At 33.2% G+C, this 15,471-nt stretch overlaps 2 protein-coding genes across 7 annotated transcripts in view; one reads left to right on the top strand and one right to left on the bottom strand.

Moving 5' to 3' along the window:
• Angptl5 (angiopoietin like 5) overlaps positions 1-15,471 on the top strand; it is a 128,596-nt gene that overhangs the window by 67,636 nt on the left and 45,489 nt on the right. The gene's annotated exons all lie outside the window — the stretch shown is intronic.
• Positions 1-15,471, bottom strand: part of Cep126 (centrosomal protein 126) — a 57,047-nt gene that overhangs the window by 18,419 nt on the left and 23,157 nt on the right. For all 6 annotated transcript variants that reach the window (XM_063256182.1, XM_063256180.1, XM_063256179.1 and 3 more), the window contains 3 exons: positions 15,008-15,206; positions 9,589-11,719; positions 2,812-2,921 (listed from right to left, as the gene is read on the bottom strand). In XM_063256182.1, coding sequence (XP_063112252.1) covers positions 2,812-2,921; positions 9,589-11,719; positions 15,008-15,206 — 2,440 coding nt within the window. The remainder of the gene's footprint in view (positions 1-2,811; positions 2,922-9,588; positions 11,720-15,007; positions 15,207-15,471) is intronic.

The following is a 15,471-nucleotide window of genomic DNA, read 5'->3' on the forward strand; positions in this document are numbered from 1 at the left end:
CATAACTTTACATTTAAAAGTCATGATATATACATGAGCTTTACAGAAATTTGAAATAGCTGTATATATTTTTAAGCTAGTTTTTTTTTTTTTTTTCAATACTGGAAATCGAGCTCACAACCTCTTGCTTGCTAGGCAGGCATGGGGTCGCTGAGCTACATTCCTGGACCTAAGCTATCTCTATTTAATTAACATTTTGTTTTTGTAACAGATATCAAAAGTTACTGAGTTAAGGTCTTTCTAAGGTATATGAACATTTAAAAATACATTTTATGTCCACTGAAAAATTTCAGGTTGTAGGATTGGATATTTGAAGGAGTAAAAGTAAATTTGAGGGTCAATATACTATTTTAAAGGAAAGGTAAAAATTTACCTTAAGGTTTATAACTTAGTTGATTTATCTTGGGAATGAACCCAGAGCCTTCATACTAGGTTACAAGCCCAGCTCATTATTATTATTTTGAGACCAGGTCTTGCTCAGTTGGGTTTTAAGCTTGTGATTTTCCTATTTACTTATCTACCAAAACTGGCTAGGTTTATTTTTAAGGCAGAAATACAACAACTGGCCTATAGCCTCTATGACTAACACCAAGCACAGTTAAGTATCTTAGATAAAAAAACTTAAAACAGAAATAGCTGTCCCAATACTGCACAGAATCTGGAAAAAGGAAATTAAACTTTTTTACTAGTATATGTTTGTAAATACATAAAATATATTCATTGTGGGGTATTGGTAAATATAGGTATCACACTTTGATCCCTTTTACTTTCCTTTTTCATTCACTCCCATCTATCCTCATCTCCAAATCACCTTCCCATCTCCATAAAATCTTTAGAAAAAGGGAAATTTTGAACATTGGCAATACGCTCATGTACTCAATGCTATCTGAAAGATACCAGTCTCTCCTGTGAATATGGTCTTCCTTCCTTCTTTATTCCCATTTTTTTTTACTTTAAAAAATGATATTTTGCTGTCAGATAAAATTGCATGGCTATGACTATGTACTGTATGTGGCTTTTGTTTAATCTGATCTGAACAGTAAGTGATTAAATTTTTGCAGTAGTGCTCATTGTATAGTTCTTGCCTGAAACCCTAACATAAAAAGGCAATTGTGCTTTTTCTGTTTTTTTATTTATCTGTTTTAGATTCTTTCCATATAGCAATGGGGGTGGCTAAATATAGTGCAAAAAATGCATTGCCTGCTACAAGGTAATAAAGGTCACTGCTGTAGTAACCAAACTTTTAATTAAACTCTGGAATAAAAACAACACCAAGCAAACAATAAGGATAAAAAATGTAAACTTCAAAATAATTTTGATTCAGGAATACTGATTTATTGATCTAATGTTAACAAGACTTGAGGAGATGTGTAAATGGAAGATGTATACATGAAAGCAGAACAGAGGCTTTTTGGAAAGGGCAAAAATAGAGCTGAAAAACAGTGAGACAGAATGCAAAGGAGCCCAAAAATGGAAATGAGTTTGGAGAGGGCACTAATAACACACATTTAAAATTTAGCTATTTTTTTGTTATAGTAATTACATATTACTTTAAAATTTGAGATATCTTAACAAAATGTAGAAAAATAAAGGTAAAATATGTCTTTATGGATTTTGAGATTTTGGTGGGAACAATACAAAAGTTAAAAAGGAAAGGTTTATGAGGCATTATTGTAATCAGGAAGATATGACTGTAATTAAGTACTATGTTTATAAATCAGTACAGTTTTTATCATTAATAAGAACATGTTGGTAATAAGACTAACATTCATATGAACATATAACTAATTTTTGTTTGGCTGGCAAGATTATATGATTGCTTGTTATCCATATAAATCTTATTCACATAAAATTAATACTTCCTAAAATATACAAATGATAGGAATCTCAACCTATAGTGCACATTGTAAGTTCTTCCACAAGGCATCCTGTTCCAGTTCTATTTAAAGAAATCAGAAGAAATAATATTTAAGGCATAAACTACAAGTACAATGCTATTTACTTATTCTTTTAGTATTTCTGACATTCTAAAGTAAATCCTTAAAGCTGGACCACTTAAAAATGTCATATTTAGATCACATTTACTTAACACAGAATTTCCTTCATAATAAAAAATGTTATGCTTCTGATGCTTATTGACGATCTGTCTCATGAACTTAATTAATTTATTATTCCGTTATTACAGACATATTTAGTATGTATTTCAAGGTTCCTTATAAAAGGTCCTCATTATCTTTTAAAATATTGTATCACAAACATCATTGTTGATATTCCTTGAGAACTATGTAATTTCTTCAATTTTTTAACCAAGTCTTGCAGGAAGCTCAGTTCCAAATAGGATATTCAGTTATATAGAATTATATTCATCTTTATGATTTGCCTATTTACTATGCTGAGCTCAGTTTGCTTTCCTCCCTCAATGCCTCATTCCTCTCTCTCCCTGTCTCCCTCTCTCCTTCATTCCTTCCCTCTCCTCCTCCTATTTAAATAATTTGTTGAATTTTGTGAAATGTCTCATTTTTTTCCAGAGTTGATTATAAATGACAACAAATAAAATAATAACAGTGATTTACTAATGTTGTTTTAAATCCTTTACTGGTAACTGACCATATAGATGAATTAGGATACAGCAAATAATTAGGATACAGCAAACAAACTTTCATCATGAGATACCAGGAGTGCATCACAGGTGACTCTGGCTACTAAATATTATTTGTACCATGGTATAGTTTAAAGAAAGGGCACAGACTTCTAGGTGCACTGTTTTTCCAAGAAATTTTTCTAACAGATTTTTATTAGTACTGTACTTACATTGGTTTGTTCAATGTACTTCTGTGCTTTAGATCCAGGGATTTTTCTTTTCTGGTCTGAAAGACTTCTCTGCTTATTTGCAACAATTCGTTTTCTTCTAACAGTAGAATCTTAAGCAAATGTCAGCACAAGGTCACAAATACTTAAGCTGAACAGGTAACATATTCACTGAAAACTTTCAAGTTATCTTTATCACAGAAAGCTCTCATTCATATGGTCAACAAACTCTTATTACATTCCTCCTATATTACATGGCAGTTACAAAGATGAATTCAACAAAATTCCTCTTTTGCCTGGCTTATCGATTGACCACCAAGTCATAGTCCTGGAATACCAGAAGGATAGGAAGAAAAGCCATTGGTGTGCAAGAAATGTGTTAGAATTCTAATTTATACTATCTAGAAATTAGAAATAAAACTTTACTGATACATGCTTGTCAGTGACATTCTTGTTACGTAGTTTACCAGCCAGACTGTTGTATACTGCGTATGTAAAACTTCGTTATTTTGAGGGAGGAAAAGTCCCAAATGCAACAGGTTGGCAGTGGTTTCATTCATTGGTGGCCCCTTTTCCTTCTGTCTCCCTTTCCAACCCTTTCCCTCCCATCCTTTTGTTCTTTTTTCTCCTTCCTTGTTTTCTTCCTCTTTTTGTTTCTCTCCCTTTGGGCACTGAGGATTGAATTTAGGGCCTCATGCATGCTTGCCAAGTGCTCTGCCACAGGGCTGCTTATCAGCCTTTCTATTTTGGAGTTAGGGTCTTGTTAGGCAGTTCAGATTAGCCTTGGAGTTGTTAGGTAGCTCAGGCTAGTCTTAAAGTTACAGAAATTCTCTTGCCTTGGCTTCCCAAGTGGTGGCACTACGGCATGTGCGACTATGCCCAGTGGGCCTTTTAAAACTTTTTTAAAAAAATGTTTTTTGGATATAAAATCTTGCTAAGGTTTGCCTCAAACTTGACATTCTCAAGCCTCAGTCTTGAGACAGCTGATATCACAATTTCCTGCTACTATGCCTGGCTTGATGCTTTTTAGCATTCTGTAATTTACCGAAATTTATGTATACTCAGGTAGGTGGATTTATACATACCTTATAGTGTCTCAGCAAGTCCTCATAAAAATGGAAACATGGCTGAATGCACTTTTGTAGGGCTTTCATTGGATGTATGCTGTATTTAAGGTGTGGTGGCTACATGGATGTTTATTATCTTAAATGTTTTTTTGTCTGACTTTAATTAAAAACATTGTTATACAGCAATAATACTACTAATAGGTGAACAGAAAAATGCTAGAGATGACATCTAAATGCCTTGCTACATAGTGACAGTTATAACTGTATATGTAGCAAAGTTAGTGTCATAAATTTAAAAATTATGCAAAAAAACTAGTAAATCTTACCTTAAATATACATTGTGCCATGAGATATTGGCAAGTGATACGTGGAATTCTTATAACTGATGACATTTCATTACTAGCATTCAGAACATTATTAATAACAATTGAGAACAAAAGTATTTTATATACTAATACATGAAATTGGTGTTTGAAAATTTACAACAACTTAAAAATTATTTTAAAAGCTTTTACTTCATCTAAAGTTAAATGAACTGATAGCAGAATATTTAAATTAGGTATATAGATATTATTCAGTATTAAGAAAAATCTTAAGAGAACACAGTAGCTGCAAGAATCAAGAAAGGGCTAGCTGTGATTGTGTATGCCTGAAATTCTATTTATTCAGGAAGCTGAGATAGGAGGAGCACACATTCAAGGCTAACCTCAAGGCTAACCTAGGCAATTTGGTGAGACCCTGTCTCAAAATGAAATAAAAAGTACTAGGGATGTAGCTCGATGGTAGCGCACTTGCCTAGCATGCCCAAAGCCTTGGGTTCAATGACAAGTATCACAAAAACAATAATGAAACAAGATAGATTTCACCAAAAAGTTATGCTTGAGCTTGGTTTGCAAGATGTAGTAAATTCCCAAGTCAAAAGGCAATCTGAGTCAGAAAACAGAGTGTGTAAAGGCAGAAAATTATGATCGTGCATAGTTAAGTTTCTTGAGACTGAGGGATGGAAAAATCACTTGGTTTGAGGCATAGAATAAGAGGTATTTGTGTAAGCACACAAATATCTTGAAAAGTACAGGGAGTGTGTGTACGTGATTTACAACAGGAGTTCAGAGAAGAAAAAAAAACCACTGAGCCCTAACATTAAAGAATATACTGGAAACCAGGTGTAATGGCGCACTCCTGTAATCCCAGCTCTTGGGAAGCGGAGGCAGGAGGATCGTTGTGAGTTTGAGACCAGCCTGGGCTACAAAGTGAGCTTCAAGGCCAGAATGAACTGCATAGTGAAACTCTGTGTCAAAAAAGACAACAAAAAAAGTATACACTGGAGAACGTGGATCTGAATATTATATCTAACTGATACTCTCTCCAGCTAGTGTCTATACATATGTGTATATGAGGTATAATAATAGCATAAAACAAAGTTGGAACATCTAATTTTTAGGAGTAAGAAATAATACTAGCTAGTATTTATTTGGCATGTATAATTTTTGTATTCTTACAGGCACTCTTACCATCACTATTATCATCAGACTTCCTTTTTTACTTCATGCCATCTAGAAATTATATAGATCAACGCACTACTTTTTCATGTATTTACTGAAAAATCTGTAGCTATTCAGAGACCTCTATTAAAAAAGAAATACCCAGTAGCAAAGCAAGTAAGAATCCGGATTTACATTTCAAAGCAGCTCTGAAGCCTTTGCTTATAACGTAAATAGGTACAATAATTTCTAGTTGATAGACTTCATCATCATTTAATATTGTTTACTATTAATTTTAGCTATTTTGATGTATATACAACTCATTTAAATATGCATTTTCTTGATTACCAAGGCTGAGATTTTACATATGCTTACTGACAATTTGGTTGTTTTCTTTTACAAAAAGCTTTTTCCAATTCTCTTTTTTAAAAATGGTGCAAAAGGGGGGCTGGGGATTTAGCTCAGCGGCATAAGCACCTGCCTTGCAAGCAGGCGGTCGTGAGTTCGATCCCTGGTACCGATAAAAATGAAAAAGACAAAAAAAAAAAAAAAAATGGTGCAAAAGTCTTTATGATGTTACTAGGCTACAGTGCCATGATCCATCAAATACAAATGCAGATGTTGCTGTAACCTATTTAGTAGATATTATTAAATTCAGTTTCTTTATAAGTAGAGAAATTAATCTAGATAATCTGGGTAGACTCATGAAGCCTACTTTCCTCATGGCCTATCCTATAAATTTTGGATTTTCCAAGATGGATCTCATATTCATATAAACCAATCCCTTACAAAAAATCTCTTAGTATCTCTTTACTGATATTGCTTCTCCTGTATAACTCTGATTGATACAAACTGAGTTCTTTTTACTTATTTACTGTTCTTTATGTATTCTAGTTATGAGCTCTTTGACATTATCATGCATTAAACTATACTTCTTGTATTTAGATGTACAGTTTACTTAGAATTCAATTTTGTTTTGTAGTATAGAGGTAAAAGTCATTTTTGCTAATTATGTATATTCAGCCAATCAATGAATGATAAGATAAATCTTAACATTTTTTTTTCTGCTGTTTTACCACCTTTGCCAAAAACCAAGCATTTAAATGTGGGTCTGTCTATAGATTCTATTCCATTCCATTCCATTGATTTAAATATCCTTGTGCAAATACCATATTGTGTTAATTATTGTAACTTTAACTTCTAGTTGCATAACTGTTACAGCTTTATTCTTTTGAGATTGTTTCAGCTATTCTTGGCCTTTGCATTTCCATATAGCTATCAGTGCAAGTTTGGCAATTTTTACAAAAACCATGCTTACTATTGATCAGTGTTTGCTCACTTTCAGATGGGAAGCCCATAGCTATTTCATTACAAGAAACTGATTTGCTTTTTGCACTATGGGCTTCATGGAAGCTAAGTGTTTCCAGGCATATTATTCTCTTCAGGATTTATAAGCCAGCAATTGCTTTATCTTAAGTCAAAAAGTTTTTTCCCTAGCTGTTCCCATTTTTCACAAAACTTATTCTTCTAAACCAGCTTATATACTCTAATTCAGTCCTAAGATACTTAGTTGACCAAACAGTGTACATCTGAGAATAAACGTTTGAAATAGTTATTGCAAAGAATAGAGTGTAGAGTGTGAATTTTCCAGAGAAATAACCAGATTATTTCATAAGGGTAAATATTAAGAGGTTGATGATAATGAATCTACAATGTAATCAAGACAGCTAGTACATCATGTGAATTCTCTGTGCTATTTAGGAGCAGGTAGAGATTAACTGGAAAAATTTTCTTTTTTTCTGGGGAGAGACAGTTGCGTAATTGGTGCCAAGGGGCATGGAGTTAAGGTTACTGGGAAAAGGATTAGTGAAACAATAGACCACTACATCTAAACTGGAAAAGAGTTAATGAATTAGTACAAGAAAGTGAGACAAAAATATCACCTTCTCAGTGAGATAGAATGGTAGAAGTCACAGTAGGAATACAGTAAAGTATAGTCAGAGAGGACAGTATGACTGAGTTACCAATGTAGAAGAAGAGGGGTTATGGATGTTGAAAAGGCCCAGGATGGGTACCTGAGGCAGAATGGTATATAGATAGTGGCTTGAAACAAAAAAGGGTTAGCATGTTAAGACTGTTTGCTCACTGACTGTTGAATTCTTTAGTGTCACAGCAAAGACTACACAGAAATTAAAACTGTGAACCAGATGTCAAAGTCATCTTTGGGGGAAACGCCAAGACATCAGCAGGTAACAGTTACGGCCCAGGCAGGCCTCATGGCCTGGAGTTTTTCTAGACAGTGCTGCTAAAGAGTTCTAGAAGTGCTGATAAGAAGATTCTCTCTACATCTGTGAACTCTAGACACTTAAGAGTGTGGCAACAGAAATTAGCTGGCAAATAGGAGTAGGGAAAAATGCAGCAAATGAATGAATGATCACAGAACTACAATTTGGTTTTAGCAAAGAATTCACTCGAAATGTTGGATATTTAAATAGTTTTAGAAAAAAAAAAGCCTGAATGACTACTAAGTATTTTGATGTTGTACTGTCAGATGTTATAAGTGTAATCACTATAGCAAGACATAAGACATACACACAATTTAAATGTTTAAATGTTTCTATCTCAGTAAAGACATAGCTTTAATTCATTAAATTTCCAGACCCTTTAATTAAATGCCAGGAAAATACTGTTTTTTTTTTTTCAGTTAAACATACGTATCACATTCTTTTATTAGAGAATGAGAGAATTTTAATATACTATCCTTTAACACATAGGCTATGGGAAACAAAGCTCCCTAATATTTTTGCTGATTAGCTCAGAATCTGATATATGATACTTGCTTATTAATCATTTGCTATGTGGTTTTAGTAGATAAAGCACAAAACTTGGAGCTGTAGAGATTTGGGTTAAAATACCAACTCTACTTACTAGCTCTTAACTTTGGGTAATTTTGTTTCTTTTTTTGCAGAATGGTGTTTAAAGAATGTAATTCTCAGGGTTACTATAAGGTTTAAATGAGATAAAAATGTAAAGTACTTTGGCAGGGAGTAGGAGCAAACTAAAAAAAAGCATTTTTTATTGTAGAATAGCTAATATGTGTAACTTTCATATTTTGGAAGTACTATAAAAATTGAAATTATACTGTGCAATGAATGCATAAAAAAGAAGTTTGTGTGAGAGAATTTTTTTAAAACCTAAGTCTTTGTAGACAAGCACTGAAGATTTTAGATGAGAGTCTTTGCACCTGATTTTCCATTTACAAGTATGGTTTGTGTTCATTCAATTTAAGAAAAGTCTGGATGCCTATTGAGTGTCAAGTTCTACTAGGATTTATAGATACAGTGAGAAATGACCAAAAAGGTCTCTGATTTTGAGAAAAGTTCAGCTGTACACTGTTTTGTCAACTACGTATTTTAAGACTGATTTAGAGTCCACCCGAAAAAGACTTTAAATACCAAGTTTTAAGGGAACACTCTTTTTATATGCTAATGCTTATTCATATCTTTGGAAAAACAAGTTTCTTTATTGTTTTCCTTCACTCTGACCCCAGTCCTATTTCTCAATAGACAACTGATTTCTACTGGTAGGAATATTTAGGGGTTTCTAGTCCATTCCCTCAAAGAAAGAAAGTAGTTTCATGAGTAGTCAATCACCTAGTAAACAGAATGGCATTCTATAGAGAAATTTTCAAAATATTTCAGTGTTTCTGTATGTTAAAACCAGTACACACAAGTAAAAGCAGAGCTGCCACACTCTTGGAAAAAGGAATGGGAGGACTAGGTTACATCTATTATCAGCTTAGAACAATTCCATTACCAGTAGTAATTTACAAGAAAAACGAAGGGAGATGCTGTCATTACATTTATTCAATGATTTAGGGTAACTGAAGCAGTATTTTTCCATTGTGTTTACCTTGACAGAAAATTTGACAATAGTAATGACAGAATAATTTGGGACAAGAATTAGATCCTGTTCCTTGTTCTCCTTTTAAAATAACAAAAAAAATCATGGACAAAAATAGAGGTTGGCAAACATTTCTAAATTTAATTGAGCACAGGTTGGGACACACTTCAGCAATTATGTCAAGAAAAATAAATTATTTCTATATGATAAAATTGTAATTTAACATTAATATATAGACAGTATACATTGCCATTCCTCAATGAGAAAAACAAAGTGTATTTTAAAAAGCTGTACACTTTAACTATACAGAGATATAAATTTATTCTTACCAGCAGCCTGCTCATTTTGGTGCAGGATATTACTCCCTCTTTTCCACATGGGGATAGGTTCTTGTTCAGCAGTTTTAAGATTTACAGACTGATAACTTTCTTGATAAACAGGAGTTCTCTGGGTGCAATATAATGTCCCATCTTGCTGGGCAACCACCTGAGTACTGTTTGAATGATTTGTTTTTGCTAAAGTTTGGCACTCGGAAGAATAGTAAGATGGTAAAGATGGTATCACAGTGACCAGGTCAGAACAAGCATCGGAGAATGGAGGGCTACTTTCTTGATTCCACTGACTGAAACTGTGTTCTGTGGGAAGCACATATTTTGAATTAAAACAGTCATGTGTAATAATGCTTTGAGAATTTTGAGGCATTACTGTTTGACACTGAGACACTTGAATAGTTTTACGACTTCTAATACTTGACACAGGTTTAGGAGGAGGATGAGGTATGGTCAGTTTACCCTGAGCTTGTATAAAGGCATTGGTTTTGCTTGCAGACTGTGGTTGAATGACACAGTATTTTCTGTTATCTATAAATCCTGATCGGATTTTTGCAGATCCTGTTCTTCGAATCACTTTTGCTCCACCTCTCCGTGGATTGCTTTTCTGAGCTTTCAAGTCACTGTTATATACAGGGCTTATACTTTCTTCTTTGGAAACTGGCCAAGCTTGCTTAGTAAAGTTATGACCTGCAGGTATAAAACAGTTCAAAGACACGTGATCTTTTCCAGAGCCTCCTAAGGTAGAGACATTTTCAGAGACCTCCATGGACTTTTTTCTATCAGCAGAATTTATAGCACAATCACTAATTATGTTGCTGCCAGCACGACTGTTAACATGCAATTGTTGAGACCACTGTTGAGTCGTTCCTGTTCTATTCTTCAGGGAGTGAGTGTCTTCAGCATTGTTTTCTATGTCGACAGTTTCATCAAACCATCTCAGTTTTTTAGTAGTCTTTAGGATTTCTATGCCTTTTTCTTTTTCCTTCGTTAATTCAATACTATCCCTGATAGTTGCTGCTTTTTGACTTCTGAATTTAAAGCCTTGTTTTATAAATAGTGCCTTAAAATAATCACATTCATACTTAGATTCTTTCTTTAAAATACTTTTAAGAAACTTCACACCATTTCTCTCATGAATGTTGTACTTCATTTTCTTGTGCTCATCAAGTAAGTCATAATTGGAAATTACATTGCACAATGATGTAGATGTTTCAGCTATTTTTTGTTTTTTATCCTTTGAATCACAATTTTGAGGTGTGTGGGCAGCTTGAAAACTGTCAGAAAATAAAGGCAACTCTTTTTCCTCACAATTAAAATATTTTATGTTTTCATCTATAACATCTTTTAATTCCTCTAACTTATCAGAACACTGTACTGGATTAATTTCTTTTATGTGTATATTGTTCTTTGCTAATGGCCTTGCTGACTGACTGTTAGATGGCAAGGCTAAAGGTGTTTTCATTGGTACAAATGAAGTAGGAACTAAAGAAGTTCTGTTTTGTTGAGTTAACTGAGAATATTTCTCTTGGTCTGGAAATGTAGCCACCTCCTGGGTTTGAGAATTTGGAGTGGGCCAGGCTTTATTGAACTTAAATGTTGGGGTCTCAGGAACTAATAGCTTTCCCCTGTTAAGTGCTCCAGAAGTGAAATCATCTGTCTTTATAGTGCTAATTTCAGAGTTTTTTTCAGTTTTTTTATCTAGTACTATGGGTGGACTATATACAAGAGCTACTGAGTTATTAGTAGTGCTTGTGGCTCTTTCTACGGTTTTACTTAAAGTGGACTGATTTTGTTCTTTATTATTAAAATGTTCCTGTGAAGGCAAAACACTAGATTTACTTAAAATATCAGAGGCAGGTGTGGCACATTGAGGATTTTGAGCCTCTAAAGTTGTAAGCCAATTATTTATGTGCTGAGTTTTAGAGAAGGACAGTTTATCTTCATCAAAGTGATTTAGATTAGCTGACTGCAGATTTGCTGACTTGAGAGAAACAGAACTCTGCTGGACTGCTGTTGAAGGCTCCTCATTAAGTGTTAAATACATTTCTTCATGCTCTCCAGCCTCAAGACTGTCTATACTTGAAAGGGTTTCAGAATTGGTTATCTGCTTAACTTCATCACAAAATCTCTATAGGAAAAAAAAAGACAAAACATTGTTTTATATTTTACATATTTTTAAATAGTAAAATTAATGACACACATTGTTACTGAGTCCAACTCTGTTCAGCGCATATGACTGTAATAGCACAGCTGTATAAATGACTTATATCCTTGCACCGGTTAGTTCTCAGGATAAAAAATAAGAGGGGTTAAACATGACTTATAATACAGTATTATTGCTTTAATTTCAACTCCTAAAGTAACTATCCAATTATTCCAGCCACAGTTACTGCTTAGAAAGTAAGTTTTCTTATTGATACTCCATTTGGAGTATGAAGTTTCTTGAAGGTTGCATAATAGCAAGTAAAATTCTAAAAAAATACTTATTTATAAATTGTAGTTTTACCGACACAGTCATTGGTCTTGAATGCGTCTTCTACAAGCTTTGTGACCTTGATATGAACTTCCTGTTGGTAGGATATAGTTCCTTTTATAAAAGCTAATCTTGTAGTCTATAGTAATATTTTCAATTTTATTTACATGTCAAGGCCACATAAAGAACATTTTAAAAAATATCTATGCCTGAGTCCAATTGATTTAATACTTGGCTAGAGTCTGTGTATTACTAGTGTTTTAAAATTCCCCAGGAAACAGTAATATGGATTTTGAGTCAAGAACAATTGACTTATAAAATGACTCCTTTTTCGGAGACTGAGCGCAGATAATTTTCATAAACTCAAGACAGTCTCTTCATTATTTCAGCAAAATTTTCATGGAATTTATCAATTATTAAAAAAACCTGTAAACATGAAAGTATCATAACTATATAAAAATGTTTCTGATTTCTCACACATGATCTGTATCACATATAGAAATTTTTTTGGCACCAGGAATCAAACTCAGGACCTTATGTTTGCCAGGGAGGCACTATGCCGCTGAGCTAAATCCCTGACCAATAGAAAGAATTTTTTTTTTTGGTACTGGGATGGAACTCATGACCTCATGCTTGCCAGGCAGGCACTTGTGCCACTAAGCTAAACCTCTAGCCCTAGAAATAAATTTTCCGAAGATATTAAATTTTTTTGTTTTGTCTTTTTTGATACAGGGTCTCACTATTCATTTCAGGGTGGCCTTGAATTTACTTTGTAGTCTAGGCTGGTCTCAAATTTGCAAGAATCTTCCTGCCTCAGCCTCCCAAGTGTTGGGATTACTCGTGGGTACCACCGCGCCTGGCTTAAATTGTAAATTCAATAAAAAAGTTGAAAGAACTCAAAGAAAGATTTGTATCCTGAGGATTATAAAATTTAGAAATTTTAAATACTTTGTTATGGGACAACATGCAATAAAGAAATCAAGGAAATAAAGACTTCTGTAATATAGTTGATGCTTATTGATATTTTATTGTGAAATAAGTTTAGTTATTCATAAAGGTTTCATACTGTTAACATTTGTCCCTTCATATCCTTGGCATTCTTAAAGTGAAAATAATCTGGAGAACAAAAAGAAAGCATGTTAACAGTGTCCATTTTTGGATTAGATTTTTGTAATTGATAAATAAACTAGGCCTGGAGGACCTCTGGTGAGAATGCTTTTAGTGAGAAAGAAACCTGGGTTACAAGGTCCTTTTGAATATAAACTTGATGGTCATTCTTGCAAGAAAGATTTCTGTTTCCAAAGGTCTGTGATGGTCTTATCTCTCAAAGTACCTCAAAAGATGTCTGGCAATGTTGGTTTCATAAGCTTTATTTGTTTTTCCAAGAATTTTCTCACCACTGAACAACACAATAAAGTGACCAGCTTCTCAAGTTTTGATGTGAATTATACTTGTGGTCCATCTTATCTTTGTTCTCCTATATTGTAGCATATCATTTTTCCCTCCCACTTAATTTGAATTTAGTGTGCCTTTGAATTGTGTATGCATGTGTACTCATCCTTTCTGGAACTTGTAGAGTCTCCTGAATCTGTGTATTTACAATTTTTATCAAATATGGAACATTTTCAGTCAGTCATAGTTTTTTAAAAAGTATTTCTTCTCCTTTGCGAAATTTTAATTAAATGTGTTGACTGATACTCTTTCACAGGTCACTATCACTGTTACTTTTTTCCGGTATTTTTTCTTCCAGTAGTTCACGTTATATAATTTCTCCTACTGTATCTTTAAGTATGTGTATTTTTTCCTGCCCCTCAATGACTGTATTATTAAGCCCTTCCAATAAAAACCTCCATTGTGGACATTGTGCTTTTCATATCTATAAGGTTTATTTGGCTCCTTAAAAAATTTTATTACATTCATTTTTTACTTTAGGTTTATACTTTTTGTTTATTAAGTCCATAACCCCTACCATTTCTGTGTCTGATTATACTGACTTATTTTTCCTGGCTATGGGTCATATTTTCCCATTTCTTTATAGTATCTAGTACATTCTGATGGAATGTTGACATCATGAATACTATCTTATTGCATTTCTAGATTTTACAGCTTGTAAAGTTTTTTTGCAGGCAAATGGATCATTTTCAGATTTTTTGAGGTTTATCTAAATAGTACGTCTAAGTAGAAAACCATGAGGCTAACTCATTATTTTCCTTTTCAAAACCACACCCTGTACTGCATTTCTTCAATGTCTAAAAACAGTTGTTTCAAATGTTATATTCAGAATTATGGCTGTTTTTGGTAAGAAGTCATATTTCACTGCTAGCAGAAATCTCCTGTTTTGCTTTCTTAGCCTTTCCACTGTTGACTAGTTGTCGAATCAATCAGTCCAATTTAATCTTGATATTGAATTATTAGGAATCTCATAAGTGGATATAATTATTAATGAAAAACAAAGCACAGGAACATGTAGGGAAGCCATTTGAAATCTACACTAATTTTAGAAAAAAATAACAGCAAATTTTTTAGAAGGAACAGACTAGAAATACCATTTGAAACTAATTCTGTCATGTTTCAGTTAAGAACCTAATAATCACATGTCTTATAATCTTAAGGTTATTTTTGTATTATAAGCTCTAGTAATGATACTTATATTACACTGTACTTTTAAATAGCTTTCGTGTGTATCAGAAAATCACATGAGTAAAGCACATTTTTTGAAATGAAGCGATAGATAATGAAAAGAAGAATAAGAGAAAAAATGCAAGAAGTAAGGAAAAAAATTAAAAAGCTTTTCCTCTAGTATCCATGTTGAATTTGTCCTGATTCATCCATGTTTCCTCTTATGGCCTTTCTTACTTAGTAACATATATTTCTTTAGTGATCACTGAAAAGTGGGGAAGAATTATTACTAGAAATTAAAACATTAGTAACATAGTTGCATACTTGCAAACTGCTTAAATGCTGATCTTCTAAGAGTTTCTGAGTTTCCTCCAGTTTAAGCTGGAACACATTTTTGTTTGTAGCTAGGTTGGCCATGTTGTTTTCCTTCATTTCTGTATCCCAATTGATTTTGGATAAAGGATGTTTATGATGCCTGTGATCATTTTTTGACAATGCTGAAGGCAAAGTAGAATCTAAAGCTCTGTGAATCAGACATAAAATATTTAGCATATTTAATTAAAATTAACTTATTTCTATAAATATATAAATGACATATCTGTATGTCCAGATAATAACATATAAGGATATTGGAGAAATATATAGCTATAGTAGTAATAGATAGTATGGTAATTTAAAGCAATCAAAAAGTCATTAAACTAGAATAAAAATGGTTTTAGATTATAGTACCAGTAAAAAACTCCACCTTTATGTAGGAATGCTCAAATAGTCATGACTTTAATTATTGC

Source organism: Cavia porcellus, unplaced genomic scaffold (assembly GCF_034190915.1).
Source record: "Cavia porcellus strain 051 isolate PalLab524CR breed Dunkin Hartley unplaced genomic scaffold, mCavPor4.1 scaffold_9, whole genome shotgun sequence".
NCBI classification, from domain to species: domain Eukaryota; kingdom Metazoa; phylum Chordata; class Mammalia; order Rodentia; family Caviidae; genus Cavia; species Cavia porcellus.